General features: G+C 46.2%; 1 protein-coding gene across 4 annotated transcripts in view; it reads left to right on the forward strand.

Moving 5' to 3' along the window:
• PDCD11 (programmed cell death 11) overlaps window positions 1-19,582 on the forward strand; it is a 51,189-nt gene that overhangs the window by 11,304 nt on the left and 20,303 nt on the right. For 2 of the 4 annotated variants that reach the window (XM_054436523.2, XM_054436524.2), the window contains exons 7-20: window positions 451-632; window positions 3,550-3,657; window positions 6,968-7,174; window positions 7,834-7,958; window positions 8,134-8,194; window positions 8,869-9,015; window positions 10,360-10,611; window positions 11,653-11,793; window positions 12,316-12,510; window positions 13,415-13,585; window positions 15,224-15,443; window positions 16,541-16,690; window positions 17,097-17,212; window positions 18,541-19,082. In XM_054436523.2, the coding sequence (XP_054292498.1) occupies window positions 451-632; window positions 3,550-3,657; window positions 6,968-7,174; window positions 7,834-7,958; window positions 8,134-8,194; window positions 8,869-9,015; window positions 10,360-10,611; window positions 11,653-11,793; window positions 12,316-12,510; window positions 13,415-13,585; window positions 15,224-15,443; window positions 16,541-16,690; window positions 17,097-17,212; window positions 18,541-19,082 (2,617 nt within the window). The remainder of the gene's footprint in view (window positions 1-450; window positions 633-3,549; window positions 3,658-6,967; window positions 7,175-7,833; window positions 7,959-8,133; window positions 8,195-8,868; window positions 9,016-10,359; window positions 10,612-11,652; window positions 11,794-12,315; window positions 12,511-13,414; window positions 13,586-15,223; window positions 15,444-16,540; window positions 16,691-17,096; window positions 17,213-18,540; window positions 19,083-19,582) is intronic. The other 2 variants (XM_063670220.1, XM_063670221.1) reach the window with 1 other exon arrangement.

A 19,582-nucleotide genomic window follows, 5' to 3' on the forward strand; every position in this document is an offset into this window, starting at 1 on the left:
GGATTATATTTAAGTGCCATTTTGATGAGTAACATGACAGAATGGTGACCCTGAAGGTGCTGTGGCTTTGGTAAAACCAGCACTTAATCCTAGTTAATAGGAAAGGAAAGATGTATGAAGGGCCAGCTAGTGGCAGGGTCTCACTAAGGTCTGATGGAACAGTGTCAGTTTTTCTAACCTGGAAGATTCCACTGCAATTTGGGCCCCCATGGCTTCTGAACCAGCAGTCTCCTGGCTTGTGTATTTTTGTGTGGTAACTGAATTCCAGATCAATTAGGATAACTTCATTTCCTTCTTGTAGTTGGCCCCTTAGAGATTGGGAATGTGGGGAGTAATTGATGCTAACTGGGCAGGTAGGCCATGGGTCTTTTCAGGTATTACTTGGGCCCACGTTAAAAGTCCTTCTCACAGAGACATTTTTCCTTTTGGGGTCTGGGTCTGGGCTTACAGGTGCTAAACTAAAGGTGGGTCAGTACCTGAACTGCATCGTTGAAAAGGTGAAAGGCAACGGAGGAGTTGTTAGTCTGTCTATTGGTCACTCAGAGGTTTCTACTGCCATTGCTACTGAAGAGCAGAGCTGGAACCTTAATAACTTGCTACCAGGACTGGTGGTCAAAGCTCAGGTACAGAAGGTAAGCTGTTCATTGCTACTACTACTTTTTAAAATAAAAATAATTCTTTTCAAAATATTAAATGCATAAAGTCTAAAACTACTGTCTGATAAAGGTAGTCAGTAGTCACTTATGCCCATTGAGCACTTCAAATGTGGCCAGTGCCATATGTTGAAATGATAATATTTTGGATATATTAGGTTAAAAAACTATACTAAACAGTCTTTTGTTTCTTTGTAGTTTCTAAAATGTGACTGCTAGAAAACTTAAAATTACATGTGTGACTGGCATTGTATTTCTGTTGGACAGTGCTGATCTAAAAGGTCAAATGGAATTAAAAGGTTTATAATGAAGAACTTATCCATCATAACCCCCATCTTTAACTCTTTTAGCTTATCTTTTGAAATTTCTCTCCATATTTTTGAGTAATAAGCTTCTGCTGGTATCTCTTGATTTTTCAATCTTAGGCATTGAGTTTTAACTTTTCATCAAGGTAGAAAAGATTTGGATCTCTCTTTTTTTAATTAAAAAAATATATATATTTTCCCAGCACTTTGGAGGCCGAGGCGGGCTGATCATGAGGTCAGGAGATTGAGACTATCCTGTCTAACATGGTGAAACCCTGTCTCTACTACATATACAAAAAATTAGCTGGGCGTGGTGGCGGGCGCCTGTAGTCCCAGCTACTCGGGAGGCTGAGGCAGGAGAATGGCATGAACCCAGGAGGTGGAGCTTGCAGTGAGCCGAGATTGTGCCACTGCACTCCAGCCTGGGCAACTGTGTGAGAGTCCGTCTCAAAAAAAAAAAAAAAAAAACAACAAAAATACATATATATATATTTAATAGAGATGAAGTCTCATTATGTTGCCCAGGCTAGTGTTGAACTCCTGAGCTCAAGTGATCCTCCCACCCTGGCCTCCCAAAGTGCTGGGATTACAGGCATGAGTGACCTCGCCCAGCATACTAGCATGACTTTCTTTTTTTTTTTTTTGAGACGGAGGCTCGCCCTGTTGCCCAGGCTGGCATGCAGTGGCATGATCTTGGGTCACTGCAACCTCTGCCTCCAGGGTTCAAGCGATCCCCCTGCCTCAACCTCCCAAGTAGCTGGGACTACAGGCATGCACCACCACACCCAGCTGGTTTTTGTATTTTTCGTAGAGATGGTTTCACCATGTTGGACAGGCTTTTGTCAAACTCCTGACCTTAAGTGATCTGCCTGCCTGGGCCTCCCAAAATGCTGTGATTACAGGTGTGAGCCACCACACCTGGCCTACTATGACCTTGAACAGCTTTTTTCCCTTGGAGTTGGCAGTCAGCTTTGTTTTTGTCATTTGTGAAATTCTCTTCCATCAGTATTTTTTCCTATACCTTCAACTTATTTTCCACTCACTACAATTCTGCATGCTTTCAAACCCTTTAAGTAAACTACTAGTTTCTTTTTCTTCCCACCTAGAACCCTTTTTAATGTCCTTGTGCTCTAGGATGAACTAGTTGCTCTGTAGGGCTCCTGCATAGCCGGTATCCTAGGACTTCCCTTCTTCTGTCTCCTCTGTCTGTATTGGAGCCTTCTTTGGTCCCATGTATTCTTCTTTTTGGGTTTACTCCCTCGTTTTAGTGTGGCACATTATCCAGAAGCATCCTGGGAGAGCCTCTCAACTTTAACTTCCAATTCTCTAGGAAGTTTTTGTTTAGATAGCCATATTATGAGTGAGGTACTAAAAAACTGTGAGCAAGTCTGTGTGCCTGTGTGGGATTGTTGACTTTTAAAAATTTTTATAATTTTTATAATTATTGATTTATTTATTTTTGAGACAGAGTCTTGCTCTGTCACCCAGGCTGGAGTGCAGTGGCATGATCTTGGCTCATTGCAACCTCCTCCATCCAGGTTCAAGTGATTCTCCTGCGTTAGCCTCCCGAGTAGCTGGGACTACGGGGACCCACCACCACGCCTGGCTAATTTTTGTTTTTGTAGAGACAGGGTTTCACTGTGTTGGCCAGGTTGGTCTCAAACTCCTGAGCTCAGGTGATCCACCTGCTTCAGCCTCCCAGAGTGCTAGGATTGTAGGCATGAGCCACTGCGCCTGCCTTCTTGTTGACTGTTTAACTTTTCTGTCAGGAACAGGACTAGCAGATTTAATTTGGGCACCCTTCTAATGTGATTGTTATAGGTCTTCTCTGGCATGTTAGATTTGTCTAGAAAGGATCTGGCAATCTCCACCCATGAGGGTCTAAGCCTGGCTACCCGAGAATGAGTACGAGAAAGGGGCTGGGTATTTACATGATATTTAGAATTTAATTGACGTGAGAATATTTACATGATATTTAGAATTTAATTGACATTTTCAGAATTTGCACTTTTCCTGTTTTTTGAGTCTGGTAACAATTTTCCCAGAGAATAGATTTCGTATTTTTGGGGGAGGTAAGAGAGAGGACTTAGTTCTCTGATTTCATTCATCTCCCTTACCACTATCTTTTGAGGGGATTGTCACTTTTCGATTTTTGGTGACTCTGTAAGGGTGACTTGGCTTGCTTGTGGTCAGTATCTCCCTTTTGCAAGCATTTGAGTTTTACCTTCCTATACTGGGCAAATATCTAAGTTAGTAACAATCTATTCCAGTTGTCAGTCTGGCAGTTCCCCAAGGATACATGTACAAAGCTCCTTCCATCCCGTGGAGGACTCCCAGAGAGTGGGAGGATTGATGTCCTCTCTTAGCTGGAAGGGAGGTGAGCCTACTAAGGAAGGAAACAGCCAATGCAGTAATTGTTCTGCCAGTTAGTTTTATAGGAAGAAAAGATTGATAAGAGTTAGCTGGGAGAGGAGAGATACACAGTTAGGGATAATATGGCATTGAGTGAGCATATGACACTGTGAGCAGTGTCTCACATTCCTGGTTCTTTCAAAGAACTTTTTTTCATAACTTGTTCTGTTTATTTCTAGGTGACTCCATTTGGCCTTACACTAAACTTCCTCACATTCTTCACGGGCGTGGTTGACTTTATGCACCTGGATCCCAAGAAAGCTGGAACATATTTCTCAAATCAGGCAGTAAGAAATGTTGAGCCTGTATTTTCTTGATTCCAGTTGTGGTCCATTTGCTGTCCAGTATCATAGCTAGCTACAGGGAGGTCCTAGGACTGCATGCATACAGGTGTGCAGAGAGGAGAGGAGAGGAATAATGAAAAGTGTTATGGAGGCCAGGTGCGGTGGCTCACGCTTGTAATCCCAACACTTTAGGAGGCGAGGTGGGCGGATCGCTTAAGGTCAGGAGTTCAAGACCAGCCTGGCCAACATGGTGAAACCCTGTCTCTACTAAAAATACAAAAATTAGCCAGCCGTGGTGGCGCATGCCTGTAGTCCCAGCTACTCAGGAAGGTGAGGCAGGAGAATTGCTTGAACCCGGGAGGCCGAGGTTGCAGTGAGCTGAGATTGTGCCACTGCACTCCAGCCTAGGCAACAGAGAGAGACTCCATCTCAAACAAACAAACAAAAAAAGTGTTATGGAAGGAAAGTAAGAAACTCTCAGTGGCTGAACTGAAATTAGAGAAGGAGCAGGTGGAGAAGAAGGCAACTTTTAGTTTTTACTTCATAGTCTTCCATATAGTTTGATTTTTTTTTTCCTTTGGTAGTAGTAGTTTTTTTGTTTTTATAATTTAAAGTAGTTTAGAAGAATATTTAACGTGGGAGAATAAGATACGTTTTAACAGCAAAAGGTGATTTTAAAAGTTGTATGAGTAGTATAGATCCAATTTTGAAAAAAATTTTAAAAAGTACCTGTGGTTAAAATACTGGAATATTATGCAAACAGGTGTTAATAGTGATGAATTCTGGGTGATTTTTCTGTTCTTTTCTTTTCTTTTTCTTCTTTTTTTTTTAAGGTCTTACTCTGTCTCCCAGGCTGGAGTGCAGTGGCACAAACACGGCTCACTGCAGCTTCAATCTCCTGGACTCAATTGATCTCCCACCTTAGTCCTCAGAGTAGCTGGGACCACAGATGCGTGCCACAATGCCTGGCTAATTAAAAAAAAATTTTTTTAGGCCAGGTGTGGTGGCTCACACCTATAATCCCAGCACTTTGGTAGGCCAAGGCAGGAGGATCACAAGGTCGGGAGTTCAAAACCAGCCTGGCCAGCATTGTGAAACCCCATCTCTACTAAAAATAAAAATAAAAAAAATTATCCGGACCTGGTGGCGTGTGCCTGTAGTCCCAGCTACTCGGGAGACTGAGGCAGGAGAATCGCTTGAACCCAGGAGGCAGAGGTTGCAGTGAGCCGAGATTGTGCCACTGCACTCCAACCTGAGCGACAGAGTGAGACTCTGTCTTTAAAAAAAAAAAAATTTTACAGGCGAGGTCTCGCCATGTTGCCCAGACTGGTTTTGAACTCCGGGGCTCAAGGAGTCCCCCAGCCTTGGCCTCCCAAAGTGCTGGGATTACAGGTATGAGCCACAACCCTGGCTCTGCTCGTATTTAAATATTCAAATTTCCTACAATGAACATGGATATTTGGGAAGAAAATCCTAATATATGTTATTCAGAATTTTTTAGAATTCTAAAATGATTTCTTTTCTTTTTTTAAATAGTAATGTGTGCTATAGATAATTTATTTATTTATTTATTTTTTGAGACAAGGTCACACACTATTGCCCAGAGTGGAGTACAATGGCACAATCACAGTTAATTGCAACCTCAACCTCCTGGGTTCAGGCGATCCTCCCACCTCAGCCTCCTGAGTAGCTGGGACTACGGATGCATGCCACCACGCCCAGCTAATTTTTGCTATGTTTTGTAGAGATGGGGTCTCGCTGTGTTGCTCAGGCTGGTCTTAAACACCTGGGCTCAAATGATCCTCCTGCCTAGGCCTCCTAAAGTGCTGGGATTAGCCTCCTAAAGTGCTGGGATTATAGGCTTCAGCCACTACAACTAGCTGAGAATTTTTTTTTTTTTTAAGTGAAACTAGGATTTTCTACTACCTAGTGATAAGACTGTTAATATTTTCCTAAACCTCTTTTTAGTAATTTTTTCCACCCTATAACCATTTGTGTATAGAGTTGAGACATTTTACATCTTTTAATGTTGTGATGAGATCAGGCTTTTTCTGTTAGTTTCAGAGGAGCCTTGGATGTAGTGACACCAGTACATGGTTTCTGTTGTATTACAGATACATCAGCTCCTTGGTGTTGAGGGGACACTTGGTATATAGTTTTCTGGCCTTGAGTAAACTTTCTGGCTAATTTTTATTTATTTATTTTATTATTATTTTTTGAGACAGGGTCTCACTCTGTCACCCAGGCTGGAGTGCAGTGGCACGATCATCACTCACTGCAGTCTTGACCTCCTGGGCTCACTCAGGTGATTCTCCTGCCTCAGCCTCCCAAAGTGGTGCACGCCACCATGCTTGGCTAACTTTTTTTTTTTTTTTTGGGGACTGAGTCTTACTTCATCACCCAGGCTGGAGTGCAGTGGCACAGTGTTGGCTCACTGCAACCTCTGCCTCCCCATTTTAAGTGATTCTTGTGCCTCAGCCTCCTGAGTAGCTGGAATTACAGGTACGTACCACCATGCCTGGCTAATTTTTTTTTTGAGATGGAGTCTTGCTCTGTCGCCCAGGTTGGAGTGCAGTGGCGCGATCTCGGCTCACTGCAGTCTCCGCCTCCTGGGTTCAAGCGATTCTCCTGCTTCAGCCTCCTGAGTAGCTGGGATTACAGGTGTGTGCCACCACACTCAGCTAATTTTTTGTATTTTTAGTAGAGACGGGATTTCACTGTGTTAGCCAGGATGGCCTTGATCTCCTGACCTCGTGATCTGCCTGCTACCTGCCTCGGCCTCCCAAAGAGCTGGGATTACAGGCATCAGCCACCGCTTCCAGCCTGACTTTTTTTTGCTAAAACTAGAGATGAGGTTTCGCTATGTTGGCTGGGCTGTCTCAGACTCCTGATCTCAAGTGATCTGCCCACCTCAGACTCCCAAAGTGCTGGGATTACAGGTGTGAGCCATGATTCCCAGACTATTTTTGTATTTTTTGTTGAGACAGGGTTTTACTATGTGCGCAGGCTGGTCTCTAACTCCTGAGCTCAAGTGATCCACCTGCCTTGGTGCCCCAAAGTGCTGGGATTACCAGTGTGAGCCACCCATACCTGGCTTGAGTAAGCTTTGGTTTAGTCATGCATAGTCCCTGTGGGACATTTTGACTTTTCTGCATGCTGCTTGAGTTTGGAAGCCAGTTTGAGTACTTACATACTAAGGATGTGAGTACTCACATACCTGGTTAGCATGTGGAAAGGCTTGATGCCTGGAAGGTCTGCTCTAGGGTGCTCCTGTGTGCCTCCTCCTGCTCACCCTGCCCTTCCTTTTGTCTAGGTGAGGGCCTGCATCCTCTGCGTCCATCCTCGAACCAGAGTTGTGCGCCTGAGCCTGCGCCCCATCTTCCTACAACCTGGACGCCCACTCACCCGACTCTCTTGCCAGAAACTTGGAGCAGTGCTGGATGATATTCCTGTCCAGGGTTTTTTCAAAAAGGCTGGGGCCACCTTTAGACTGAAGGATGGGGTTCTGGCCTATGCCCGGGTAAGGAGGCCTCTTTGTTTGGTCAGGGATCTTATCACTGGAAGGACTTTTGGAGCACAGGGGGCCATTTCTGCTTCTTTCATCCCTTGATGCTAGTTTAAAATTTTTGGATATTGTAGTTCTAATTCCTGTTCTTAGTGATTAGAACAACGTCTGTTGACTGTATTAGGATGCCTTAGAACCAGCTTGCCATATCTGATACTTGGTTAATGGTTAAATTAACCATTAACCATAAATATAAAGATGAGTTAGGATCCAGACCAGGGCCCAGCAGTTTTTCTTAAAGGGCTATGTCATAAATACTTTAGGCTGTGGGCCCTGTAGTCTCTGTCCTAATTGTTCAATGCTGCTGTTATGGCATGAAAGCAGCCATAGACAGTACGTAAATGAACGGATGGCTGTATTCCAATACAACTTCTATTTACAAAAACAGGCACTAGGCACAGTTAACTGACCTATGTTATGGACTTTCTCTGACCTTGCTGAAATTCTGTGATGATAAAGAGCAGTTTTTTAGTGTGAAGAATTACTTAACCAGGCAATCAAAGTACTTTTTTTATGGTACATGATAAGTGTTGAGTCCTCTCTATGGGCTGAAAGGTCTCATTGGCTCAGACCTGTTTTCCCTGGCTTGTCCTCAATCACTTGGTACTTTGCAGCTCAGCCATCTCTCTGATTCTAAGAACGTCTTCAATCCTGAGGCCTTCAAGCCAGGGAACACTCACAAGTGTAGAATTATTGATTACAGCCAAATGGATGAACTGGCCTTGCTCTCTCTACGAACGTAAGTCTGTCATTAACAGGTAGGGGTGTAGAGATGTGCACCTGTACATGTTCATATTCCGTTTCTCCTGGCTGTGCTTGGGGAGGGTTTTTTTTCTTGCCAGCATGTGGTAGCCCTGAATTTTAGGCAACCTCTGCCCTAGTTTATTTAATTCTGTGTTTTCTCCTTGTCTTAGGTCTATTATTGAAGCTCAGTACCTTAGATATCATGACATCGAACCTGGGGCAGTGGTAAAGGTAATACCTCAATCATATAATTAAGTACTCCCTCACCATCAGGCGTTCTTTAGTTCACGCACAGGTGACTGTCAGCCCGTTAGTCCTCATGTTAACACATTGAATATCATGTTCCTTGCCTCTGCCTGCTGACTAGAATTTCTTTCTCTTTCTTTGGGTAACTCATAATTAATTTCAAGGTAAGATCTTACTAGCACCACCCAGCTACACAAAGGCAGTAGATCATAAATCCTGAGATTTGGGATTTGATGGTGGTTAGTAGAACAGATCAAAAGTTAGTCCTGTGATTATTGATCTACCTGGGATATTAGTGAGAAGCCAGTTCCAGGTACCTGTCCTCTCCGACCATTTGGCTCTAATCGAGCAGCTCCCTTTATATGTAAAGTTTATTCCTTAGGAGACCTTGACATAGTCCCTTCCTTTGGGGAATATATTTTAAGGCACACAGAAAGCACATGCTCGCACTGAAAGATGTGAAGCCTCCCATAAATAAAGCTGACAGAATAATCCAGCTCAGTGTGGGGTGTGTGCTTCACCCATGTGCCATCTGGAATAATAGGCACAGTTAGCCCAGGAAGGTGGCTGTGAAGGGGAGGTGTGACATGCCTTGTTGTAAGAGGTGGGGGAAAGGCCATTCTTGAGACATTGCGGCAGCTTGTCTTTGGATTCTCTAGGGCACAGTGCTAACCATAAAGTCATATGGGATGCTGGTGAAGGTGGGCGAGCAGATGAGGGGCCTGGTACCTCCCATGCACCTGGCTGACATCCTGATAAAGAATCCGGAGAAGAAGTACCACATCGGGGATGAGGTCAAGTGCCGGGTGAGCCTCCTGAAGGGTCTTGGGGTTTTGGCTAGATGGGAAGAGAGCAGTTCTCAACTGAAGTTTCTGCCTTTTTCCACAAAGTGTGTGTGTAATGTCTGCAGTGTGTGTTGTGCTATACCTGGCATTGGGAAGAGAAAAGTGAGTCCTCGTTTTGTGTAGTATAATTGGGAGTTAAAATATTCATACGTGACGAGAGAGCAAGCCAGCCTGTGATCTTTTGCCATGTGGCTTGGTGCACGTTGTGTGCTGTGGTCACACCTGAGAAAGGGGAGGTGAGGGTGGGCTGGAGCAGCCAGAATTGTTGACGTTATCAATAGCGACTGCCACTAACAGGTATTCTGTGCCAGTTTCTATGCTAGGTATGTGACAAGCATTATTTCATTTAATCCTTGAAACAACCCTAACAATTAAGTACTATTATCTTCATTTTGTGGGTGGGGAAATTAAAGCTTAGGAAAGCCAACCATCTTGCCCGGAGTCACACAGCTAATACATGGCAGAACCAGTTTTCAAATTCAGCTCTGTATGACAACAATGTTTTCTAGATTTCTGGCAGAGGTGGAACTTGAACTAGAAAGGATAGGTAGCATTTGGAAGGTTGGGGAGAGCAAAGGGTGTGTTCCAGGCACAGAAATAGCCCTGGCAAAGCTGCCAAAACATGAGTGATTTATGACAAAGGCTCGAATCCCAAGGAAAGCTTCATAGGGTTGTGAAGATTCAACATGATGATGCACACAAGAGTGCTCCACGGGCAGGCACTCAGCATGTTAGATTTTCCTGTATTCATTTTATCTCATCATTATTGACTCAGCAGAGGTAATGATTGCCCATTGGTGCAAAATTTTACAGTAGTGGGATCAAGGGTTAAAAATAGTTTTTCTGTCTTTAAGGAGATGACCTTCTGAGGGGGTGAAAGACAGTTGCATCTCCATCTTATTTCATAGCTAATAAACAGCAGTACTAAGGTGGTAACTTGGTTCATCATTAGTTCTGTTAGACTAGATGCAAAGCCCACCAGGAAGGAGCCAAGATGGTGTAGAAGTTAGTGTAACCAAGACTCCGTAGAGGTGCTGTAAGATAATTAATGTTGCTTCATGGTCAGGAGAGGGTAGTTTGCAGCAATTTATGGGAGGAATTACATTTGAAATAGTGATTTGTATGCTCCAGATTGTCATACAGCAGGAAGCAGGAAGAATCTGCCACTGAGATGATTAGAGGAAAAGCTATAGCAGGTTCTTGGGGAATGGCCCCGTGGCTTTTGGGTTTAAGAGGTTGCAGAGACCAGCTCAGTGGCTCTCATGATAACAGATAACTTGATGACAGCCTGTGTCCCTCCCCTAGGTTTTGCTTTGTGACCCTGAAGCCAAGAAGCTGATGATGACCCTGAAAAAAACCCTGATTGAGTCCAAACTACCTGTCATTACCTGCTATGCTGATGCCAAGCCTGGTCTGCAGATACATGGCTTCATCATCAGGGTCAAGGACTATGGCTGCATTGTGAAGTTCTACAACAATGTGCAGGGACTGGTGCCCAAGCATGAGCTCAGTACCGAGTATATCCCTGACCCGGAGAGAGTTTTTTACACTGGCCAGGTAACCCTTCCCCTAGACAGGTCCCCTTTACCCTTGGTGACCCCGCAAACACAAATACGAAGGAGCAGTAAGTAGTGGGGCTGCCTTTAGGAGGCTGAGGAAGAGAGCACATGGGGCAGTGGTGTGAGCCGGCTAAATGGAGGAGACGGGGAACAGAAGAGAGAGAAAGCCTCGGCAGGGTTCAGCAGAAGCTGGCAAGGTGGTGGATCTCAGGCACGCATGGAAGAGGTCAGTCTTTACCTGTAATAAACCTGTGCCTCTCATATCAGAAATTGTTTTGAGGTCAGTGTCACCACACGGGGGCAGCGCTGTAAAACTAGTGAGTCTTGGTATCACTAGGAAAAACACTTTTTTATTCCTTTAAACAGATAGATAATAATTGTACATATTTATGGGGTACAATGTGATATTTCTTTTTTCTTTTCTTTTCTTTTTTTTGAGACAGAGTTTCCCTCTGTCACCAAGGCTGGAGTGCAATGGCATGATCTCAGCTCATTGCAACCTCCACCTCCCAGGCTCAAGTGATTCTCGTGCTTCAGCCTCCCAAGTAGCTGGGACTACAGGCATGTGCCGGCATGCCCGTCTAATTTTTGTATTTTTAGTAGAGATGAGATTTCGCCATGTTGGCCAAGCTGGTTTCGAACTCCTGGCTTCAAGTGATCAGCCTGCCTTGGCCTTTCAAAGTGCTGGAATTACAGGCCTGAGCCACTAAGCCTGGCCACCATGTGATATTTCAATACATGCTTACAATGCGTAATGATCAAACCAGGGTAATTAGCATCTCCATCACCTCACAGAGAAAAATGATTTTTAAGACTTAGATTGTACAAAAAAAGTTACTTATGTCTTCCGTTTATCCCAAAGGCTGCCCTGGGGGATTGTGTACCTCTCAGTGTTTATTTCTTCTTTTCACTGCCTCCTGATCTGATCCAAAGGCTTGGTAGATCTCTCAAGGCCTCTGCAGCAGTAGTGGAGGGCACGCTGCAGGGCCTGCAAGGCTTGCTGGGAGGAGTTGGCCAAGCCTGTTTGGTTTCTCACCAGGTGGTGAAGGTTGTCGTGTTGAACTGTGAGCCATCCAAAGAGAGGATGCTCTTATCCTTCAAGCTGTCGAGTGATCCAGAGCCAAAGAAAGAGCCTGCAGGACACAGTCAGAAGAAAGGAAAAGCCATTAACGTTGGGCAGGTGCGTGGACTTCTCTGGACAAGCTATTTTATGTTACAGTGGCAGAGAGCAGGGCACCACTAACACATGGCGTATTGGAACCCATGAAGCGGAAAGATAGAGGTAGCTAGATAAGATTTTGGGGCTAGAGGGGTTCTTGAGAGAGAACCTCATATGCATTCCTTCCTGTGTGTCAGAACAAATGGAAGCTGTCCATGAAAGTCCTGTTACAGTGAGGATTTTCAGCAGTGGGCTGCTGACCTCTTTCCTCTCGGGTCCCTAGGGCCAGCCTGCAGTTCTGGCTTTCCTGGGGCTCTGTGGAGGGGCTTGAGAGAGGAGTGTGATGGGTCCACACATGAGTCCTGGTGCATGTACACATGCATGCATGCTGGGTGGTTGGGGTGGTGGGTGGGGTTTCGAAGAAAGCTGCCTCTTAGAGATCCTTGATGCCAGAGTTTGATGCCTCCAAGCCCTGCCTGATCCAGACCAAGTTGTTCTCTGTTCATGACAAGTGCTATTTTTGTCTTTCTCTTCCCTGGGTAGTTGGTAGATGTGAAGGTTTTAGAGAAGACCAAAGATGGGCTGGAGGTGGCTGTCCTGCCCCACAACATCCGTGCTTTCCTCCCTACATCTCATCTGTCGGACCACGTTGCCAACGGCCCATTGTTGCATCATTGGCTCCAGGCAGGTGACATCCTTCACCGAGTCCTGTGTCTGAGCCAGAGCGAGGGGCATGTTGTATCCTTGACTGGTCTGTGTGGAGCAGAGGAAGGTGGGGGGCCATGGGTGCTTGGATGGGAAATTCTGGGGAAATTAGACAGCTATTTGACCTCAGAAATACCTCCACAAAACCAAACCAGTGAGGAAGCCTGTGCTATGGAAAGTAAGAGCAGGCCTGAGTAAGTGCTGCCAGCAGATGCCGGTGGTCAGGGCGGAGTAGCCTGAAAGGTTGCAGAGAGGGGGACTCTCGGGGGCTGGAGAAGGAGGCCCAGTGGGGTGCTCGGGAGCACATCTAGTTTTCTTGGGGCTTTCAGTGCTTGCCCCTTGGGTTAGAACAATTAATAAGGTGGCTTCTGTCCCCCTTTCCTCTTTTTTTTTCCCCTGTGCCTTCTCCCCTTGGGGTTATAGGCTCAGGAATATTCCCTTTGGTCTTTGCATGGGTGCTTTGAAGGAGCTTCTTCTCACAGAATGTAAAGTTCATTCTCCTTGGAGTAAAAATGGGCAGAGGAGGGAAAATGAGTTCATCAGTGTGAAGAGGGAATGGTGGAGGATTGTGTGATGGCTGATCCAGCTGCCAGACCAGGGGGATGAGCCATCCCTTTTTGGTCTCCTCTAGTAATCTGCAGATTAGTGAATCGGGAATGGAATAAAACCGTGATTCTCAGCTGTAGTGTGCAGTTGGGCCATGCAGATGGCTGGGCCACACCAAAGTTTCTAATTCAGTAGGTCTAGGTGGTGCTTGAGAACTTGCATTTCTCCGAAGTTTTAGGCGATGTTGATGCTGCTGGTCTGCACACTTAGAGAATCGCTGTAGGAGCAGAGATCGGCCTGCAGTTCTGTCTTTCTCTGTGGAGAAAGGAGATGGGAGAGATGGACATTTCATCTGCCCTTTCTGGAATATTCCTTGATGAAGTACCACTAGCTTCTTTGCAGGAAGCCAGCCTTGGTCTCCACAGTAGAAGGTGGCCAGGATCCCAAGAACTTCTCAGAAATCCATCCTGGAATGCTGCTCACTGGTTTTGTGAAGAGCATCAAGGACTATGGCGTGTTCATCCAGTTCCCCTCAGGTCTTAGTGGACTGGCCCCAAAAGCTGTAAGTTCAACTCCATGTACAAGGGCTTTGAGGAGAGATACAAGGTCACAGAACCTGAGGGCGGGTGGGGAGGAGTAGGATACTTTATTCTTTTTTTTGAGACAGTCTCATTCTGTCGCCCAGGCTGCATTGCAGTGGTGTGATCTCTGCTCACTGTAACCTCCACCTCCTGGGTTCAAGCGATTTTCCTGCTTCTGCCTTCCAAGTAGCTGGGATTACAGGTGCCCACCAACATGCCCAGCTTTTTTTTTTTTTTTTTTTTTTCTGAATAGTAGAGACAGAGTTTTACCTTGTTGGCCATGCTGGTCTTGAACTCCTAACCTTAAGTGATCCACCTGCCTCAGCCTCCCAAAGTGCTGCGATTACAGGTGTGAGCCACTGCACCCGGCCAAGGATACTTTACTCTTTTGAAAGATTTTCAGGGGTACCTCTTAAGGTGTGTGTGTGACATAAAGGCACCTGGGAGGGGTGAGTGCAGCCGAGCTTTTGGCTCATGTTCCTCTTGCCCAGCTATGTGACCATCTGGAGGAAGGGACACCTTTCCCACTCCACACTACACATTGAAGGCCTTAGTCTCCAGTGTGAAGATGACTGCACTTGTTTTTATTCTCTCAGCACATTTAGACAGGGAAATTGATCATCCTGAGCTACTGAGTACAGGTTTTGCAGACTTCTGAGGTTTTTGAGTTGTTAAGGGACCAGAATGTCCTTGAAATTATTACCCTCACCACCGCCATGTCATTGAGTCCTGCACTTTCAGTTGGGGACAATGCCAGCAGTCCCCTAGCAGAGCCTCCTGGTGTGCCTGGCATGGCAGCCGAGGCCTAGATGGGGGATGGGACTCACCAAAGTCATGGAAGACAGCCGAGCAAATGGCGTGCAGCTGATTGCTGCTGCAGATCATTTATCAGTATTTCTTCCCCTCTGTAGGCCTGTCTCCCTGGTGTTTTGCCTGGGAAAATCTCATTTGCATCCCCTGCCAGAAACATTTTAAAAATGGGAGCAGAGGGGAGGGCCCCAGAAACAAGCCCAGTGAGGGGCAGAAGGTTCCTGTGGGTTGTTAGGGGTGAGGACAGCCCTGGTGTCTGCCTGGCTTGCCGTGAATGTGCCTTCTTGACTGGGTGCCCTCTCCTGGAGGCTCTGTTTTTTGTTGTTGTTGTTGTTTGTTTTTGTTTTTGTTTTCTGAGATGGAGTCTCACTCTGTCGCCCAGGCTGGAGTACAGTGGCACAATCTCGGCTCACTGCAACCTCTGCCTCCCGGATTCAAGTGATTCTCCTGCCCCAGCCTCCCGAGTAGCTGGAATTGCAGGCGCATGCCACCACTCCTGGCTAATTTTTGTATTTTTAGTAGAGTCAGGGTTTCACCATGTTGGTCAGGCTGGTCTGGAACTCCCGACCTCATGATCCACCCGCCTCGGCCTCCCGAAGGGCTGGGATTACAGGCGTGAGCCACCGCTCCCAGCCAATCCGGAGGCTCTGTTTTTATGGAAGGGGAGTAGAGCTGTTTTCAGAGAGGGCTTGGGGGAGCTTCCTGGGCCCCATTTCCCCCCACTCACATACCCCTTTCCAGGGACATCAAGTGGGTTGTCTTAATGAAGAGCTTTCCTCTTCTCATCTCCTGCCTATTCTTCTCTTCAGATCATGAGTGACAAATTTGTGACCTCCACAAGTGACCACTTTGTTGAGGGCCAGACAGTAGTGGCAAAGGTGACCAATGTGGATGAGGAGAAGCAGCGGATGCTGCTGTCACTGCGGCTGTCGGACTGCGGTCTGGGGGACTTGGCCACCACCAGCCTCCTTCTCCTGAGTCAGTGCCTGGAGGAGCTGCAGGGCGTGCGCAGCCTCATGAGCAACCGAGGTGGGGCACCTGTGGGGCAGGGGAGGTGCGCCAGGGGTGGGAGGATATGTTGTAAATTACACCTGTTGTTAGGTGAGTTGTTGGGCTTCCCAGAACATAAGAAAAAAAATTTTTGGTTAACTTTTTTTTTAATCCAAGTATGACCTGCATAAAGTGCACAATTTTTTTATTATTATTATTATTATTATTATTATTATTATTATTATTAGAGACCAAGTCGCACTCTGTCGCCCGGGCTAGAGTGCGGTGGCACAATCTTGGCTCACTGCAACTTCCGCCTCCCAGGTTCAAGCGATTCTCCTTCCTCAGCCTCCAGAGTAGCTGGGATTACAGGCATCCGCCACCATGCCTGGCTAATTTTTGTGTTTTTAGAGAAGACGGGGTTTCGCCATGTTGGCCAGGCTGATCTCGAACTCCTGACCTCAAGTGATCCACCCGCCCTGGCCTCCCAAAGTGCTGGGATTACAGGCGTGAGCCAGTGCGCCCGGCAAAAGTGCACAGTTACTATGTGTGCAGCTCAATAAATGTTTATATTACATCCCTTTAAGATAAAGGATTACAAGCATCCTAGATGTCCCCTTCTCCCCACTCCCAGTCCAGAGTAAAAATTTCCCTTAGTTCTGTGGCTTTATATTTGCATTTGTTGTGAATTCACTCGCCTTTTCACCTTTCATTCCTTTATTCAGCAGATGAAATGGAACTGAGACTTGCCAGGCTTTGTGAGGGGTTATTATTCTGACCCTCTTAGACTTTGAACCATTGTGTGGGGTGGTTGTAACTTTAATGGAATTTCATAGCAGGAGGCTTGAGAGGGGACAGTGAAAATTCAGAAACCAAAGGAAAGCCTGTCTTCCTGGTATTTGTTGGCTACTCCCATGAATTATGGTCAGGTAGGATTATTAGCAGGGGGATTAGGTCTGTCTGCTTGTGACAAGAGTTTTCATGGATACTGAACATTTTTGCAAAAAGTGATTTTACCTTCTCAGTGGTTCCAGTGCTCCACTGTCCTCCGTGGTGATAGCACACTGCCAGAGGAAAAGAACAGTGAGAGTGTTGTTTCATGGTACTAATCCGTGTTTCCCTTGGGTCTCTGGCAGACTCTGTGTTGATCCAGACGCTGGCTGAGATGACCCCGGGAATGTTTCTTGACCTAGTGGTGCAGGAGGTGTTGGAAGATGGCTCTGTGGTATTCAGTGGGGGTCCAGTGCCTGACCTGGTCCTGAGAGCCAGCAGATACCATCGCGCAGGTGAGTGCTTCTGTCTTACCCATTGTGGTTGGTGGGAGGACCATTTGCCCATTGCTCCCTTTCCTGGATATAGAATTTCTAAATACTTAGGGTAGATGAGTTGATTGAGTAGAGATTTTTGGCGTGCCTATCTTGTGTGAATGCAAAGGCTTAGGTCCGAATCCTTTAATTGTTACAATTGGGTAAATCTAGATTTTTATATATTAGGTTACATAAATTAAGGCCTACCTGAACTTGAACTATGGGAGATAGACCCTTGATTTCCCTAATTATGGCCATTATGGACCCAGGACATGTGTCCTCTTTGCTTTTTTTGGATCTAAGGGGTAGCAACTCCATGTGAGAGGTGCTGCTCTCCCTTCACCCTGTTCCAGAAGGATAATCACACTGTGGTTCTGCACTGCAGGGCAGGAGGTGGAATCTGGGCAGAAAAAGAAGGTTGTAATCTTAAATGTTGATCTTTTGAAGTTGGAAGTGCACGTTTCCCTTCACCAGGACTTGGTGAATAGAAAAGCTAAAAAGGTAAGCTTGCTCCTGACTTCCATTTCCATGGTTTCACATGATGTACCCTTCAACCCCACTCCAGTTCAGGGATTCCAACTCAGATGCCTGTAGCAAGGGTAGCCCTATGTCTGGATGGATCCAGGACACCCCCAGTTTAGACCTCTTGTCCTGGTGTGGTTCATAGTGCTGACTTCTGTTCTGGTTCCAGTGATAAGTTACATGGGCACTCCATCTTTAGGGCTAGACAGATAAATAGTGTGTGCAGGAGTGGAGCTGGCTGTGTGGGCAGGGAGTGGCTGGCCTGGGACTCTGATGGGCTGGAGAGTGCATGCCCAGCCCACGTGGGGCTGAGACTGTTCAGTCCCGCCCAGTTGTTGCCGGGTGGGAATCTGGGGCTACTGCTGCTAAATCTTTGATTTTTAAGAGAAGGCAGAATTTGGATTTTTATTTGAAATAAAAGCTGAAAATGTTGGAAACTTATTTTTTTAAAAACATCCCATGAGCCAAACAGCATGTCTGTGGGCAGTTGAGACCTCCAGGCTGTGCATCCACACCCTCGCCTGCCTTATCTTCTGGACACTTTTGTGTGACATAAGAATGGGTTTGAGGGAAAAATTATTATTTTTCTCTGGGTGATGAATATATTTGGTTATTGTCTAAAGCACTTATTAGGCACCTAGTTGCATAGAGTATGGTGCAGTATAGATATAATCCTTAATTTCTAGTTGCTGACAATGTTAAGAGTTTAGGATAGACAGAGAACGGAAAGCAATACTAACTTCTCATTCAGTTTTCTAGCAGGACCCTGTACCATTTTATCACCTAAGGGAAGCTTGGGCATACAAGAGCATGAGCACATTTTGGATTTTGAGGAAAGAGAGGCTAGGTGCCTTGCACAAAATAAGCTCTCAGTAATGACTCTATTCATTGCTTGGGTGGAAGAGTGATTAAATTGGGGGTGGGGGAGCTGCAGGACAGAGTCAGGAACCACAGTGTCTCTAAGCTGAGAGAGCTGTTGGAGGTTGCAAGGCTGTGCATCAGAATTATCTCAATAACTTGTAAAATTCAGATTTACTAGATCTAGGATAGGGTCTTGCGATTTAAATTCAAAGCAAAACAAAGACCAAGCCAAGGTAATTCAGAGGCAGCCCCATGAGTTTAGTGTACAGGAGAGGAAAGCTAGGTCCAGGGAGTGAAGGCTAGTCTGTTCCAGCTCAGACCAGCCTTGGGTTCGCCAGCCTTGGAACCTCAGAGGGTTTCCTCAGCCACACCCTGCCCAGTGGGGCCATGAGTGAGTGACCATGCTGTGTAAGGAAAGCAGAGATGGTGGCTTTTCTCTCTTGTAGCTGAGGAAAGGCAGCGAACACCAGGCGATTGTGCAGCACTTGGAGAAGTCCTTTGCCATCGCCTCCTTGGTAGAGACTGGCCACCTGGCAGCTTTCTCCCTGACCTCTCACCTCAACGACACCTTCCGCTTTGACTCAGAGAAATTGCAGGTGGGACAGGGTGTCTCCCTAACCCTCAAGACCACAGAACCAGGAGTGACTGGCCTTCTTTTGGCTGTGGAGGGGCCGGCTGCCAAGAGGACCATGAGGCCGACCCGGAAGGACTCTGAGACAGTTGATGAGGATGAAGAAGTGGATCCAGCTCTGACTGTAGGGACCATAAAGAAGCACACTCTCTCCATCGGGGACATGGTCACAGGGACTGTCAAGTCCATTAAGCCCACCCATGTGGTTGTGACTCTGGAAGATGGCATCATTGGCTGTATCCATGCCTCCCACATTCTAGATGATGTTCCAGAAGGCACCTCTCCTACTACCAAGCTGAAGGTTGGGAAGATGGTCACTGCCCGAGTGATTGGCGGGCGAGACATGAAGACATTCAAGTATGGAGGCTCTCGGGGGTGGGCTGGCTTCGAGGGAGATTGTTGTTGTTGTGGGAGGACTGGGAAAGTAGGTCGGCTCCAAAAAGTTGCATGTAAGTCAGATTCTCTTTTAGTTAACCAAAGGCATTCACCAAAGAATTATTTTGCATGATTCTTTATTTTTTCTTTTTTTTGAGACGGAGTCTTGCTCTGTCACCCAGGCTGAAGTGCAGTGGTGTGATCTCGCCTCACTGCAAGCTCCGCCTCCGGGGTTCACACCATTCTCCTGCCTCAGCCTCCCAAGTAGCTGGGACTACAGGCACCCGCCACCACGCCCGGCTAACTTTTTGTGTTTTAAATAGAGATGGGGTTTTACCATGTTAGCCAGGATGGTCTCAATCTCCTGACCTCGTGATTTGCCCACCTCCACTTCCCAAAGTGCTGGGATTACAGTGCATGATTCTTTTTAAAAATATGGAATATATGGTGTGGTTGTTAAGAACATGGGTTTGGAGTCAGAT

This window comes from Pongo pygmaeus, chromosome 8 (genome assembly GCF_028885625.2).
Source record: "Pongo pygmaeus isolate AG05252 chromosome 8, NHGRI_mPonPyg2-v2.0_pri, whole genome shotgun sequence".
NCBI classification, from domain to species: domain Eukaryota; kingdom Metazoa; phylum Chordata; class Mammalia; order Primates; family Hominidae; genus Pongo; species Pongo pygmaeus.